Source organism: Ammospiza nelsoni, chromosome 27, assembly GCF_027579445.1.
Source record: "Ammospiza nelsoni isolate bAmmNel1 chromosome 27, bAmmNel1.pri, whole genome shotgun sequence".
Lineage (NCBI taxonomy): Eukaryota > Metazoa > Chordata > Aves > Passeriformes > Passerellidae > Ammospiza > Ammospiza nelsoni.
In genome coordinates this window covers 4,537,620-4,554,108 of record NC_080659.1, presented here as the reverse complement: position 1 = coordinate 4,554,108, position 16,489 = coordinate 4,537,620, and the positions used below count along the sequence as shown (strand labels likewise).

The 16,489-nt window shown below is 51.0% G+C and overlaps 2 protein-coding genes across 5 annotated transcripts in view; one reads left to right on the top strand and one right to left on the bottom strand.

Annotated features, from left to right (window-relative positions):
- Positions 1-12,729, bottom strand: part of DAZAP1 (DAZ associated protein 1) — a 26,096-nt gene extending 13,367 nt beyond the window's left edge. Inside the window, exons 1-6 of one of the 4 annotated variants that reach the window (XM_059489995.1) lie at positions 12,528-12,729; positions 6,847-6,887; positions 6,168-6,334; positions 5,843-5,908; positions 5,233-5,343; positions 2,970-3,018 (exon numbers count right to left, since the gene is read on the bottom strand). In XM_059489995.1, coding sequence (XP_059345978.1) covers positions 2,970-3,018; positions 5,233-5,343; positions 5,843-5,908; positions 6,168-6,334; positions 6,847-6,887; positions 12,528-12,559 — 466 coding nt within the window. In that variant the 5' untranslated portion in view covers positions 12,560-12,729. Of the gene's footprint in view, positions 1-2,969; positions 3,019-5,232; positions 5,344-5,842; positions 5,909-6,167; positions 6,335-6,846; positions 6,888-12,527 lie in introns of those variants that run through there. The other 3 variants (XM_059489996.1, XM_059489997.1, XM_059489999.1) reach the window with 3 other exon arrangements.
- On the top strand, positions 12,372-16,489 carry GAMT (guanidinoacetate N-methyltransferase). Its single transcript, XM_059490000.1, has 7 exons — positions 12,372-12,474; positions 13,807-13,992; positions 14,723-14,868; positions 14,949-15,012; positions 15,731-15,798; positions 15,884-15,994; positions 16,121-16,489. Exons 1-7 carry the CDS (start codon positions 12,387-12,389, stop codon positions 16,259-16,261), a joined length of 804 nt encoding a protein of 267 aa, XP_059345983.1. The 5' UTR covers positions 12,372-12,386; the 3' UTR covers positions 16,262-16,489.

The window sequence follows — 16,489 nt, the reverse complement described above, 5'->3', positions numbered from 1 at the left end:
ATCTAGCACAGGAATGTCTCTCCACGCTTATCCAACTGTGTTGGGTAAGCCCAAAGAGGCCTAGTGTAGAGAAAGTTTATATATATATATATATATAAAAATACACAAAGATACAGGCCAAAATAGATTCCAGCAGGTCAAATTCTGCTGTCAGCAACAAGAGCAAAAGACATCACTAAAATAAACTGAAAATAAAAAGGAAAAAACTTGGCATTTCCCACACACAAGAGACTGGCAGTATAAACGAAGTTTTGTGGAGCTGTGATGAAAGCAGCCTCGAAGCTGAGAGCAGCATTTCATCACAATATATTTGTCTGAGTTAACCAGAAATCCGAGTGTTGGAGCCAAAGGAAAAGTGTTTGTATTTAAATCATGTTTAGTATTCCAGCCTTTGTCTAAAAAGAGATGGGGAGGAAAAACAATGGATTCCATCTGGATGTGAAGGTTGTTGTTAAATTTGATTTCAAGGCTAAAGGAGGGGAATAGATTGTGGGATTGGGTTGGAGGGGTGGGACAGGGAGGGCAAGAGGTCATTGAGAAAAGCAATAAATAAATTTTAAAAAGGGGATTTGAAAGGGTCAGACAGCACAAGATAAAGAAGAGCACAGAAATCAGAGTAGCACAGCAAAACTCCAAGGTGAAGCTTTAAGCAGAAGTGATGAAATCCACCACCTGCAGCTTTAGCTTTTGAAGGTCAGGACTCTGCTAAAGGCTGGAGAAATGAACTGCACCCAGCAGGAATCCAAGAGGAGCAGAGCAGAGTGACAGAGCTGGTCTGCAGCCAAGAGAGGAGGAGAACAGACAGAGCAAGAACCTGGAAATCCCTTCCCAGCTGTTGGAACCAGGAGAAGCTGAGAGTGCACCAAAGCCCCTTGGTTCCTCCAGAGATGTGCCATGGCTGATGTGCTTGGGTGTGGGAAGAGTTTGGATGAGGCAGAGCTGGCAGGAGCAGGCAGGACTGGGAGGAAGCAAAGATCCTGTGGATACCTGACCCCAGCCAGCTCCTCAAGGACATCACCTGAGAATTTGGTGCCTCCTGAGGAGCTGGAGGTAAATGGATGCTACAGGAATTAGAACAGGGATCATGTTCCCTTCTCCTACCAGTAAACCAATGTGCACTCCCACAGGAAGGGTGGTAAAGTGAATGGGAAAAGGCAAAATTCAGAAGGGTCTAAGGAGAGATGGCACTGAATTGGCCTCTGGAATTTTATCTACAGTCATTAAAAGGATAAGGGGACAGAACAGCAAGAGAACACAGAGAAATCAAGAGAAAATGTGTTCTAGGATGCACAACCAGGAGTACCCAATACAAACTCGAGGAATTTTTCCTAGCACCCCCAGGGACTGCCAGGGCCATTTTGGGAGATGTGTTAGTCAGCACACTAAAAAAAGCCTGGAACAGCACAGAAACAAAAGGCAGAGAGAGAGAGAGGATTCAAGAAGTGCTTAAGAAGTCTGATGAATTAGGGGAGGAAGTTTTCTGTGGGTGGACACAAGACCTTTCCCCCACCTGGCACTTGTGCTTTGCACCCCAAGCCCTCCTTTGCCTGTGTTGTTTTTAGTAGAGCTTGAAGCAGAGAAGCCATTAATTGAGACAGGATTAATCCAGACCAGGCATGATGTTTAAGTACCTTTTGCACAGAGGCTGCAAGGCTGGGATTAAATATTGCAAAGATAGAGATGATACAATAATTACTGAAATATTTTAAAACTTCAGCCCCAAATTCCATTTGAATGCCAGTGCCTTTGTCTCCTCTATCCAAAACCAGCTGCTCTAAAGCATTGAAACAGATGAATTTATGTGCTGCTGAAATCAAAGGGATCTGCTGGAAGAAGATTAGGATAGCTAAAGCAAGAAAACAAAAAAACAAATATATTGAAACTTCGTTTACACTCCAATAAAAGACAAAGCCCGTCCCTCCTCTGACTGCGGAACTGGCCTGTACCTCTGTGATAAATTATCACCTAGAGAGAAGAAATCTAAAGAGATATCGTTAATCACAGTCAAACAATTCACAGAGAGAAAAGAAACAAAAAAAAAGAACTTACTTAACATTACCATACTTTACTATGAAACACTTAAATATGTCACTAAGGATGTATGTCTAAATTAAAAATAAAACTAAGACTTAACAGCTTAATAAATATGAAGTGAAGGATATATTTCTTAATAATGAGGCAGAAGAGAAATGAAAAGTTCAGATGGCAAACTATTCTCTAGCATGTTCAACATGCTACAGGGTGGGAGCACAGCTAAGCTTCATGTGCCAAAATATTGCCTCTTCCTTGGCAAACAAATGGTGGATGCAAAGGGTGACATGGAATTGCTTCATATTTTGACCAAAGGTTCCCAGTTTGATTCAATATCTAATGAATCTTTCAGGTTTTTGGGGTTTTTTATTCTCCTCCCCTCTTAAAAAGCAATCTGGTATACAGGGATTGTATATCCCAATTAAAAATATACATATATATATATATTTCAGAATTATTTTGTGTTGTTTCAGAAGAGTTTTTTCTTGAATTTGAGGTGAAGCCATTTAACCAAAACAAAAAGCAGGTGATGGATGGATTCTGTCCTGTCTCGTGCTCTGACTGGAGCACCCCACGTGCACTTACAGACCCAACGTACCTTTCATGTGGAACAGGAGGAAAATCTGATTTTTTCCCCCTCTCAAAAGTACCTTAAGCCACATGAGTGGCTTGAGAATCAAATTTCATTCAACAATTAAAAAAAACCAACCCATCAATGAGCATGAAACATCTGAGTTGAAATGCACAGACCCAAGTGAAGCTGGAGATGAAGAGTCTAGACTTGAAGTGATGTTTGCCCAGTGAATTATTCTTTTTCCTGAGGCAACATAGGAGGAAAAAAAAAAAAAATCTACCTTTTCTGATGGTGTGAAATAGTTTGCCATCTGACTATAGGAGAGTAGGAAGAAATTTCAAGGACAAACTAGATCAGCCTTTACCTCGGGGCCTCTGTTTCTCTGCGTCATAGATCATTACAACTTCAGTGACCTGGAAGAGAGAAGGGAAATTCTACTCCCTGTGCTCCAAGGGGAGGGCTGCAACAGTCACCACCAGCTGGTTCCTGCTCTCTACCCACAAAGCACAAGCCAAGTGCAGCCATCATCCCAGCAACAGCACAAAAATAGGGAATGTTGCTCTTCCTGGGAGTTCAGAAAGCCTGAGCTCATCTATTGTCTCATCACACTTGACATTTTAATTTAACATTGAGCTTTTGCACTTTTGTACCCAATCTATGCCTATTACACACCCCAAAGGTTTGTTTTCCAACAACTCATCAGTGTAGCTTTTTAAAACATGATTTTCCCCATTTTTAACCATTTTCACTTTTGCCATGGAAAGCAGCTTGAGCTGCAGGCACCTCCAGGAACATGCAGGCCTCCTCTGATTGAATTACTGGAGCACCAGTTAAACCAATGCTTCAAACAGCTTTACAAAACCCCTCTAAGTTCTGGATGAGCAGTATCAGTGTGATTTTAACCTAAAAAAAGAAAAAATGGAAATTGCAAGCTGTTCAAAGGCTTCAGGATTATTCTTCTCAGAATGAGCACCACAGTGAGCTACAATTTAAACAAAACCTGAGGTGGAATGTTTATGTCAACATTAAAACAGCTGAAGGGAACTGCTCTGAAATCTCTCAGATGCAGAGAAGTGGTCACAAAATGGGTGTGATTTTGTAAAATTGCATCTTCAAGACAATCTCAGGATATTTTAACTCATGAGTAAAAATGAGTTTAAAGTCTGACACAATTTTACCTTTACTTACAGCTAGAAAACATTTGGGTTTGAGTTGCTGCACTCACTTGAGCACATCCTATTGAGGGATCCAGGTGGGGATAATGCCCCCCATCAGTGCCACATTTGTCCCTCCCCTGCTCCATTTGGGTCCACTTCACCCTGGCCTTAATGACCCAGCAATTACCAGGGCTGAAAAATCAGTGCCTGCCTTGGGCTCTTCACTCTCGTGGCCACAAAACCTTTGTGAGACTCCACTGCTCCAAAGGGACTCGTTACAACTCCAGGAAGATTTTCTGATTTCTATACTATGAGTAAAGTGCTGCTACTTACTTTTAAGGGCACTTACAGTTGTGGCTGTTGCCTTCTACACCTGCAGGACATACCCTGTATCTCCCCAGCATCCAGGGCACAGCTGGAAAGCCAAGTCTGTGAGGAAGAGCCTTTTGAAACTACATCCCACAGCTGTGGAACGTGCTCCCTGTTTTTATTATTAGTCTACTGCAGCCTTTCAAGCTAAAGAAACAGTTGTTAGCTATTGGTTTTTTGTGGTTTTAAATGAATTGTATTAATGGAATTTTAAATACTGATTTAAGTTGATAAACTTAAGAATTTGTTTCTCAATAAATCCTTTGCTGCCACTAAGAAATGTCAGAAAAAGGTTATTGAAAAAAGCATCAAAAACTACACTAAATGCTAATTAAGTTCATTTTTACCAGCACAGTCCTGAATTTAACTCACACAATCTTTAACTTCCTCAAACTTTTCCACAGCTGAATTATTTAATTCAGTTGTTTATCATATGCCCCCACTTCTTTGAGGGCAGTGAGAGCTGGGATAAATGGGAATTAAAACTAAATTAAAACTAAATTTAAAAAAATAGAGAAGATACAGTCATTTCAGTCCAAGGTTACAAACTGAATTAAAGAAGGTGCATGAGGAGCAGTTTGTCTCAGAATGGAGGTTCTAGGGACATCAGAACTGAGATTCCAGATGGTCTGAAAGCAGCTGCTGCTCCCCAAACAATGGCAGGAGACCCAAATTTAACCTGTCTGTACACACAGTCAAATACCAGGATCTTAAAATCCAGCCCATTGAGAGACTCACTGTTCCCAAAAAATAATCAGCAGACATTTTTAATTGCCCAGCTGAAAGTTATCAAGAGTAAGGGGGGTAAGGGTGGAAATAATAATAATAATAAAAGGAATAATTTTTAAGACACCTCAGGAGTTTTTGGAAGAAGGGACAGAACAATGCATCAGGTAGACTTAAACATGAGGAGACGGAAGCAGCAAAGTAAATTCCACATGAGCAGCAGGTTCTGCCAAGGGACATTTCCAGATGATGAATGTTCACTACAGTTCCTCACAAAATGCTTCAACAATTTGTCCAAATTCCCCCAAATTTGACAGCTTGAGGAAAAGTGAGAGGAGGCAGCAGGGAGGGGAGGCACCTTCCCCCAGGACTCACCACTCCGAACTTCTTGAAGTATTCCCTGAGCTCTGTCTCGCCACAGTTATGAGGAATCCCACCAACAAAAATTTTATTGGATTTATTGTTATCGCTCCTGGATCCTTTCTGCTAAATCAAGGAGGAGAAAATTCAGTCAGAAGAACAATAAGGGTGGCTGCTTTATCATTTTACACTGAACCATGAACAATGGGCTCTGGCAGGCTGAGGGGAGAGCTCCAGCCCTGAAGTCTCCCAGGCATGAAAGGGAAGCACATTCTGAGCTCAGGGGTTCAGTGTCCCCTATCTTCAGAGGACCAGGAATGCAGAGCCTGAGTTCTGAGGCCTTTGGCTCATTCTAAACTGAAATCTGGTGAAGCTGCAGGGTGTGGAATGGGCTGGAACAGCATCAGCCCTGCCAGTGCTCTCAAATGTGAACAACTCCACTAAAAGCATCACTAAGAGCTTAGGAAACACCACACCCAGAGTGACACTGCTCTGCACAGAGCCTGCCCATGAAAATCTAAATTAAAGAAACTTTTTAGAAATGAGATTTACACTTGAGTTCTGCCTTTAAAACCTAGATATAACCCCAAGGAACTCCAGAGGACACACAGGGATCTCTCCTTACCCATCCTTCCTTCGGCCGTGTCCGCTCCGGCTGCATCCCCCGGGGTGTGCATGGCTTTGGATCAATCTGGAAGAAGTTCCACTTTGGTCAGACTTCAGCACAATTTTGTTTTAAAGTTACATTTGTGGCAGCTGAACCCAGCCCTGCTGACATGCAGCTCCTCAGAGCTCAAACAACACAAGCCATGGAGGTAAGAGCTGCCTTACAATAAATCATTTAAACCAACAACCAGGTTAACACTGACACTCTGCAAATAAGGAGCCAGAATTTAAAGCAAATCTTTGAATCTGGTGCAAGAAATAAAAATACAATAAAATCAACTTACATTTCGGCCATCTAACGTATGAGGTCTGCTGGCCAGCACTGTTCCCACACAGTTGGGATCTTTAAATTTGACAAATCCAAATCCTCGAGATTGATTTGTTGTTTTGTCTTTCATTATTACACAGTCTACAACTTCTCCATACTGGGAGAAGTAGCTACGAAGAGTTTCTGTCAAAGAAAAAAAAAGCAAGTATTAAACAGAGCCAGATATTAACAACACCAGACTGTGTTTGCAATGATGAGACAACAGATCAGCAAACATGGAACACAGCTTCAAACTCATCTTTTGAAAATGATCACATCTTACTTCCTGTAAACAAATGGCAGACAACAGTTTATTTCCACTCATCCAAATGGAAAACAGCAGGGAAGTGATTATAAAAAGGGTTGTCTGTTGGGCTGACAAAAACTTCAGCATCAAATAATATAAACCTAGAAGTATTAATATATAAAAAAAATACATACATACATACATACATATATATATATATATATACATATATATATATATATATATATATATATAAAATATAGCTGAGTTGTCTCTAGAGAAAAGTTTTATTAATTAGCAGAGGAGGCTCTCAGTGCAATCTCCCCCCAGAGCAATGCCTGTGAAGAGTGTGAAGAGCTCCTGGCTGGGTTTTCAGCATGGCCCAACACCTGCAGCACACGTTGCTCACCTTGTGTCGTGCTCCAGTCCAGGCCACCCACGAACAGCTTTCTGCAAACAAAGCACAGGGCAGCTTTAGGGGCTACAGCACATGCTCCATCTGATTTAAGGCCCAGCTCAGCTCTTCTGGCCAGGTTTGGGGGTACCAGGATTCCAACATGCCCTACAAAGCTGGCACCATACTCAAATCAAACCCTTCCTCCTGCTCTCTGCTCCTCCCTCCCTCACCACAGAACACTCACTGGGCTGCCAGCACCTTGAAAGCAAAGCAGAACTGCCAGGCTGAGGCCTGAGCCAGAAGTCAAACCTGTGCAGCAGGTATTAATAACAGAGCAGCACTAATCCAGCAGTTGGGAAACCATTGCACAGCTCAGTTTCCAGATAGTGATGAGCAGGTGAGAAAGTCATGGCTAAACCCCAAAGTAAACTGCTCAACGCTGATTCAACTCTTCCTCTGCAAAGAGCACCCAAATCTGCAGGGTTTCCTGTCCCAGCATGCCCAAGGACCTGGGTAGGTGCTACAGGAGCTCCGTGCCAAGCTGGAGCTCTGCAGCTCTTTATCAACTCCTGGGTGTGCCAAAACTTCCAGCAGTCATTTACTCACTAATTAAAGGTTGGTTAGAGCTGCCTCAACACTTGGCCCTTGTCAGTACCAAGAATCAACCCCAAAAACACCCTCAGAGCTGAGTGCAGCTTCCTCCTGAGGAGCAGCATCCACCTCTGCTCTCTGGGAGCAGGGGCAGGACCCAGGGAACGCTGGGGCTGTGTCAGGGGAGGTTCATGCTGGGTATCAGGAAAGGTTCCTCCCCAGACTGTGCTGGGCACTGCCCAGGCTCCCCAGGGAGTGGGCACGCCCCCAAAGCTGTCAGAGCTCCAGGAGCATTTGGACACTGCTGTCAGGGATAGGATGGGATTGTTGGGGTGTCTGTGCAGGGCTCTGATGATCCCTGGGCTTCACTTCCAGCTCAGGATTGTGTGATTCTGTGAAAAACTCTGCTGTTAATGGCTCCATGGCTCTGCACAGACAAGCACTGGGATAGTTTATTTTTGGGGGATGCCCTCTGGTTCTCCATCAGACCTCAAAGAGGAAAAACCACATCCTTGCTTTGTCTTCTTTTTGCCTTCACCTACACCCGAGTACAGCTGAGGGTGGTGGGCATTCCTGCATCCTCACTTACATGGGCAAAGATGGATTTCTCCTAACAAAAAAAAATACTGAACTTCCTCTCACCTGCTCTTTTCAGGGGCAGGTAATGGCAGAGAGAGCAGCCCAGTCACCCCCAGTGAGAGCTGCAGGTGAACTGGGACTACCAAGAAAATGAAGTTCCTGTGGAGCAGGGCAGCTCACTGACAAAACCAGCCTGTCCCTTTCCCCTTTGATTCCCTTCTCTGATAGGACATTGTGTCACAACCCTTCTGCACCAGCCAAAGTGACAAAATTCAACGCTACACAGCACCTACCAGCCTTGTTCCATTGAGGCAAATTCTGTTCTAAGTCACAGGCCGAGACGTGACACCAGTCTTGTCTTTCACCAAAACAGAGCAACTGTTAAGCACTGATCAAAGCATCTCCTTGAGCAGCCAGCAAACAACTGAGCTGGTGACATGTGAGGCACAGACAGCCCTCAGTGTCACTGCTGTGTTATCATCATGCTAAAGGACGTGCCAGCCCTCCCTGGGAGCAGCAGGGCAGGTCCTGGGTTATGCCCTGCAGCCCTGGGTTATGCCCTGGGTTATGCCCTGGGTTATGCCCTGGGTTATGCCCTGCAGCCCTGGGTTATGCCCTGGGTTATGCCCTGCAGCCCTGCCCCAGGTTATGCCCTGGGTTATGCCCTGGGTTATGCCCTGGGTTATGCCCTGCAGTCCTGCCCTCTGTCAGAGCAGGCCTGTGTTCTGTGGGCATGCTGGGCATGACGAAGTTTCCCCCAAGGATTGGGAAAGTGCCCCCAGCTCCCTCTGGCAGAGCTCTGGCTCCTGGCACGGGCTCAGGGCCTTGTGCAACAGCAGCCAGTTCACAGCAACAGGTCCAGGCTTGGCCAAGGTGGCCCCACCATCATCCCCTGACCACCTTCCCTCCCCACACACAGACCACAAACCTCTCTGTGCCTTTATTTTTAAGAAAAATAAGTAATTTCCTAATAGCAAAATAAAACCAGCTGACCTACTGCTATATTCACAATAAAGCTTTGATATATGTTAGTGACATTTTCTTTGAGATTCTGGTTTGTTTAGGGGTGTTTTTAACTAAATTTGATAGCTTGGTATAAAAGATTAATTGATTTTACATCCTTGTAAAAGTACCAGCTGCGTTCTGAGAGAACACCAAGCTGTCTGAGGGAGGGAGGTCACTGAAACCTTCCAATTCCACCATGAATTATTTGTAGTCACCCTACATGGACTGGAAGAGCAAAGCTGGGGTAGCTCAAGGCCAGCTGCAGCAGCTGTATGGAAATCCACAGCTCTGGTTTATATACATCCTGTGGAATACCAGAAGCCAGGAATCCTCTGCCTTGGGTTTGAAGACACTGAGCAGGGCCAAAGTTCCCAAAAATCCAGATGTGGTGTGGTACAGGACAGCTGTGAGGCAGGATGGGGGTGTGAATGCTCCCCATGTTCAGCTGCATCACCAGAAAACTTTTGGTTCTAACAGCTCATGGGCTGGCAGCTATTCAATTCATAGAAATGTACAAAATTGATAAAATATCCTGAGCTGGAAGGGATCCATGAGCACTGAGTCCAGCACTGACACCCCAACAATCCCACCCTGTGCACCCCTAGGAGCAGTATCCAAATGCTCCTGGAGCTCTGGGGGCTGGGACCATTCCCTGGGCAGCCTGGGCAGTGCCCAGCACCATCAGGGGGGAAGAACCTTCCCTGATCTCCAACCTGAACTCCCCAGGCACAGCCCCAGGTTCTGCCCCTGCTCCCACAGAGCAGAGCTTGCTGCTGCCTTGGGAAGAAGCTGCAGACCCTGCTGAGTGTCCCCTCATGCTCCTCAATGTTTGGAGTTCACACCTGCCCACACCCCAAAGCCCACACCTCCATAAAGGCCCAAATTTACAGTCTGGAGGACACTACAGCCCATCCCTGCTGGAATGCAAAGCCCCTCCAGCACAAAGCACCAGCCTGGCTTTGGGGCAGGTCAGTCTGTCCAGCAGGAGCAACAGCCCTGAAGCAGCAGAGTTCCCACAGGGATCACCTCAGGAGCACAAAGGGGGATAATGGATCTTCAGAAGCTGCAGCTGTATAATAAGTTTTAACCAAGTGTTCTGCCTCACTACTTCCCGTGGGAATTTCATTGCTAATTTCTCGTTTTCATCGCCAATTTCTCGTTTTCATCGCCAATTTCTTGTTTGTTGCCATAAACATCCTTGCTGCTGGAGCAAATCAACTCAGGATTAGTAAAAAAAAGTATGTACAGGTATTTTATAAACACACAAAAGCACGAACTCTTTGCCTACATAAATAATCTGGGGTCTGATTAATAGCTCTGATCAACACCTCAGCACAGCCCCCATTAGCTGCAGGACAAAAGGATCAAGGTCAGCACTTTCTCCATCCAAACCAGCCTCAAGAATTAATTAATTATAACAAATAACACTCACAAGGCCCCTCCCCACCCATGCCAACACACCTGCAGGGCTCAGAGCTCCCTTAGGTACCTTCTCTGAAAATCTCTGCCCAGAAAAGCAGCTGAATTCAAACTTCCCATCCACACCTGCCTCTCACAACAGCTTTAAACCAGAGTTTCCTTCTGAGGGCTGGAGCAGCTGAGCTTGTTCTGTGCTCTCATCTTCCCTCTGAGTGCTTTTGGGGAGGAGAATAAAGAAAATTTCCCTCTCTGATTAACCCCCAGCTATTCCCAATCTGATTACAGCCCCAAAGGATCCCAGCCTGTGACTGGGAACAAACTCTGTGCCAGCCCAGATGCTCAGGAGGGAGCTGATAGTCCATGGAATAACCTGGAGCCTGGCACTCACCTGCAGCTCAGGAAATCAGACCTGATCAGGTCTCACAAGGCACCAGACAAGGCCCAGGAGCAAATAAAAATACATTCATAGCAAAACCCACTCATTTAAACAGGCCTCATGCAATGTGTGCTGGAATTGGATCATGTCTAAGGTCCCTTCCAACCCAAACCATTCCAATGTGATATTCCAGTCACTCACCCTGCCTCCTGTACTTTTATGACTTACAAATTAAGAACATGCAGTAAATAAGCAGCTTACAAAGCAGTGCAAGCAGCATGGGACAAGTGGTTTGTGTTTCCAGTTTCAAACAAGGTGACCAGTCCTGATGGGCAAACACTGTGCCAAAACTTGCACTGCAAGAACCAGCCAAGGATATTTTATAATTTGGTTTTTGCTACTTTGAGTTCTACCATGCCCAAGCCTGCAGCCTGATCATTTCAATGTCACCAGGGTACAGCTCTCAAGCAGAGTAATACTGAGTGCAGCTGGATCATCTCGGAGTTCCCTTCCAACCCAAGCCTTGCTATGATTCTCAAAGCACGTCAGAAGAACCAGACCAGTGTCAGGTTTTTGGTTTGGGAACGCTTAAAACCGGGATTTTCCTGCCTGGAACAGAGGCAGAGGACAGCAGAGGAGAGCTCGGGAGGGCAGCCCTGCCCTGAGGGGGACACGGAGGGTGAGGGGAGGCTCCTGGTGCCACCTTTGTCCCATCACCTTCCCCCTCCTCACCGCAAGCCCTGATGAGTCACCAGAACAAAAACGCCAGCGGGGTCACAGAATCACAGAACAGACCCTCAAGGATCATCGAGTCCAATTCCTGGCCCTGCACAGAACTCTTCAACAATCCCACCCTGTGTCTGGGAGCGCTCCTGGAGCTCTGGCAGCCTCGGGGCCGGGACCATTCTCTGGGGAGCCTGAGCAGCGCCCCAGCACCCTCTGGGGGAAAAAACCTTTCCCTGAGAGCCACCCTAAACCTCCCCGGCCACAGCTCCAGGCGTTCCCTCGGCTTCTGTCACTGGTGCCAGAGAGCAGAGCTCGGAGCTGCCCCTCTGCTTCCCCTCACGAGGAAGTTTTAAACTGCGACGAGATCTCCCCTCAGACTACTCCACGCTGAACACACCAAGCAACCTCAGCCGCTCCTCCTAAGGCTTCCCCATGTCCGCTGCCCTCCTCTGCACGCTAGCACGTCAGTATCCTTCTTATACCGCGGCGCCTAAAACTGCGCGCAGGACTCAAGGTGAGGCCGCACCAGCAGAGCGGGACAATCCCCTCCTTTTACCGGCGTGTCGTCCCCCGCAGCCCCGTGTCCCCGCGTCAGGTGTGACCGGAGGGGAGGGCCGGAAGGAAGGGGCCGGGGTGGGACTCGGGCGGGCGCGGGGGGATCCGGTGCGGGCGGGCGCGGGAAGCGCCGCGGGCGGGTGACCTTGGGCGCGCGCACCTGCCGCAGCCCCGCGCGCGCGCCGGTCACGTGACGGCGGGGGGGGCCCGGGGGGGGGGTGTGTGCGCCCTCACGGCCCCAACATGGCGGGACCGGCCCCCCCCCCCCCAGCACCTCCGGCCCGGGACCGGCTCCCTCTCAATGCCCACCCAGCCCGCTATCGGTGCCCGCTCAGCCCCTCGGCCCGCGGGAGCGCCGGCGGGACGCTCTGCTGAGGTTGCGGGAAAAGGTGACCGAAGCTCGCACCACCGTCCCAGCGCGCTGCCCTCCCCTTCCTCTCACCCGATCTCATCGGCGCCTCCCACGCTGTTCATGGCGGCGACTCCTCCGGGGCCGCGCCCGGCTCTTCCCTCCGGTGGCGGCGGTGCCAGCGGCGGGTCGTGGGGCCGCGGGCGGGCGCTCCCGGCCGTGTCCCGGTTCCCGTGTCCCGGTTCCCCCCCCGCCGCCCCCGGCCCGGCCCGGCCCCCCCCCGCCGCGCGCTCGCGCTCCCTCAGCGCCGCCGCTGCGCGCGCACCCGCCCCTCGCTACGGGGTCTCCGGGGCCGCGCCCTGGGAGGGGCAGAGAGGGGCGTGGCCGCGCGCGCGCGGGGGCCGGCGGGAAGGGCAGTCCGCGCGCGCGGGGGGGCGGGGCCTGCGCGGGGTCCCATTGATCCATCCCGGGATCTCATTGGCTATTCCACGGTCCCATTGCCCATCCCTGGGATCCCATTGGCTATTCCAGGGTCCCATTACCCATCCCGGGATCTCATTGGCTATTCCAGGGTCCCATTGCCCATCCCTGGGATCCCATTGACCTTTCCCAGGGGTCCCATTGCTCATCCCGGAATTCCATTGCCCATCCCTGGGATCCCATTGCGTATCTCAGGGTCCCATTGACCATCCCCGGGGGTCTCATTGCCCATCCTGGGGGTTGCATTGCCCATCCCAGGGGTCCCATTGCCTATTGCAGGATCCCATTGCCCATCCCCAGGGGTCTCATTGCCTGTCCCTGGGGTCGCATTGCCCACCCTCAGTGTCCCATTACCCATCCCCAGAGTCCCATTACCCTTCTCAGGGTGCCCATTGCCCATCCCAGGGTCCCACTGCCTTCCAGGGTCCCATTACCCATCCCCAGGGTCCCATCACCCTTCTCAGGGTGCCCATTGCCCATCCCGGGGGTCCCACTGCCCATCACAGGATCCCATTGCCCATCCCTGGGGGTCCCATTGACCATCTCAGGATCACCATTGCCCATCCTGGGGGTTGCCTTGCCCATCCCCAGGGGTCTCATTCCCCATTTTGGGATCCCATTGCCCATCCCGGGGGTCCCGTTGCCCATGAGCAGGGACACCCCGGTGACCCCTCAGGCCTGGCAGCCCCGTGGTGCCCTGTCCCTGATAAGGGCTCCCATTCCCGATAACGACTCCCATTCCCGATAAGGGCCCCGATCCCCGGAGGGGCCCCAGCCGGCTGTGCACACTCAGCACTTTCCAGCAGGGCTATTTAAAGCCAGCCAAGAGCCCTGTGGCCCTTTCTCTCTCTCCCTCCCTCCCTCCCTGTCCAGCTGGACTTTCCTCCCGCAGCCATGAGCTCCGGAGCGGCAGCAGGGCCGATCTTTGCCGAGGGTGAGGATTGCAGGGCGGCCTGGAGGGAAGCCAAGGCCGGCTACGATGAGCCCGATGCCCACCTGGAGATCCTGGGCAAGCCGGTGATGGAGCGCTGGGAGACGCCCTACATGCACTCACTGGCCACCGTGGCTGCATCCAAGGGTAACGGGGGGCTCTGGGGTGTGCTGGGGGTGCAGCTTCTCCTAAAGCAGCTGGGGTGGGGGAAATGTTCTGCTGGGGGACCCCACTGCATGTGCCCCCCACTGCCTGTGCCCCCAGGGGCAGCAGGGCTATGGTGGCACTTGTGTCCTTGTGTCAGGGATGGGGACAGGTGGAGGGGATGCGGCCACCTCCCATCCAGAATCTGCCACTTTTGGGGCTGTTCTTCCTCCCATGGCCCTGCCACATTTGGGGCTGTTTCTCCTCCCTGGATCTCCCAGTTTTGGGGCTGTTTCCCCTCCTGGGATCTGCCACTTTTGGGACTATTTCCACTCCTGGGATCTGCCACTTTTGGGGCTCTTTCCCCTCCCAGGATCTCCCACTTTTGGGACTGTTTCCCCTCCTGGGATCTGCCACTTTTGGGGCTGTTTCCCTGGCAGAGGGAGGGTTGGATGTTGTTTGTTCTCACTGGGATCAACTGGGGGGGGGTTGTTGGGGACAAAGGGCCACTGTGGGAGGGCAGCAGGTGACAGGGACACAGGGGTAACTGGGGGACAACAGGTGACAGAGACATGTCCCTGCTGCTCCCAACTTCTCAGCCACCAGCACCACGTGCTCCCAACCCGCACCCAAAGAGCTCAATGTGGGGAAAGAATGGCTCAGAATTCAGTGCTTGGGGAGGGGTTTAAGGCACAGAAAACCCCGAGCTGTGAGTGCCGGGTTCCACCTGCAGGCGGCCGCGTGCTGGAGGTGGGGTTTGGCATGGCCATCGCCGCCTCCAAGGTGCAGGAATTCGGCATCGACGAGCACTGGATCATCGAGTGCAACGAGGGCGTGTTCCGGCGCCTGGAGCAGTGGGCCAAGGCACAGCCGCACAAGGTCAGGGGCACGCTGGGCTGTGCCAGGCTTGGGGGGTGCCTGTGGCCCCCCAAGCTCACCCCTGTGCCCCCCACCCACAGGTGGTGCCCCTGAAGGGGCTGTGGGAGGACGTGGTGCCAACGCTGCCGGACGGGCACTTCAGTGGTGAGACAGCACCAGCAGGATGGGCAGGGGCTGGGCTGGGCACCCCACTGCAAATTGGGGGTGCAGCAAAGCCCAGGGCATCCCAGGACATCTCTGAGCCATGGAAAGGGGGCAGCAGTTTGGCCAGGGTGCAGGTGGAGCCCAGATTCTGCATGGGGCTGGGGACAGGACACAGCTGTGTCCCTGGGGTCCTTGTCCTGGGCTGGGTCCTTGTCCTGGGGAGCAGATCCTTGTCCTGGGGTGGATCTTTGTCTTGGGGAGCAGATCCTTGTCCTGGGCTGGGTCCTTGTCCTGGAGAAATGGATCCTTCTTCTGGGGAGCATATCTTTGTCCTGGGCTGGGTCCTTGTCCTGGGGAGCAGATCCTTGTCCTGGGGAAGTAGATGCTTGTCCTGGGGAAATGGATCCTTGTCCTGGGGAGCAGATCCTTGTCCTGGGGAGCAGATCCTTGTCCTGGGGAAGCAGATGCTTGTCCTGGGGAAATGGATCCTTGTCCTGGGGAAATGGACCCTTGTCCTGGGATGGATTCCATTCCCCCTTGTCCTGGGCTGGATCCTTGTCCTGGGGGCCATCACATCGCTGCCTTCCAGGGATCAGAGCCATGGGGAGGGAATTGCAATGGGAACAGAGCAATTCCAGGCCATGGAGGGGGATTTTCCTGGGACTCAGGAACCCCTCAGGTCTCTCCCAGCTAACAGCCAGCCCCTGTTCCCGGGCAGGGATCCTGTACGACACCTACCCGCTGTCAGAGGACACCTGGCACACGCATCAGTTCAACTTCATCAAGGTGACACCTCGGGGCGGAGCTGGGGCCGGGGGCTGAGCGGGAGGAGCTGACCCCAATTCCCAAAATTCCCCAATTCCCGGGGCAGGGCCACGCCTTCCGCCTGCTACGGCCAGGAGGGGTCCTCACCTACTGCAACCTCACCTCGTGGGGGGAGCTGCTCAAAACCAGGTACAGCGACATCGAGAAGATGTTTGAGGTGAGTCGCTCCCCTCCCCGAGGCTGTGGAACTCATCCGTGCTGCTGGGGAACGCCAGAGGGCAGCTCGGAGGGGTTTTCCTTGGCTGTCTCACATGAGACACCCACCTGCCCTCCTCTCCTGCAGGAAACCCAGGTGGGGCCGCTGCTGCAGGCGGGGTTCAGGAGGGAGAACATCAGCACGAGGGTGATGGAGCTGCAGCCGCCCCCCGAGTGCCGCTACTACTCCCACCCCAGGATGATCACCCCCACCGTGCTCAGACACTGAGGGGTGGGAGCAGGAGCTGGGTGTGAGCTGAGGAGGAGGAGAACAGCTCTGATCTCCTTAAAATCCTTTAGAGATGGGTGGAGGCTTGGGATGGACAAAAGGAGAGGAAACCCCCAGCCCCAGGAGCTCCCTGTCCTGCAGGGATCTTGTGGGCTCCATGGAAGATCTCACCCTGCTCTGTCCCCTCAAGACTTCAAATTCTCAATAAAGCTGGAATTTCACAGTGTG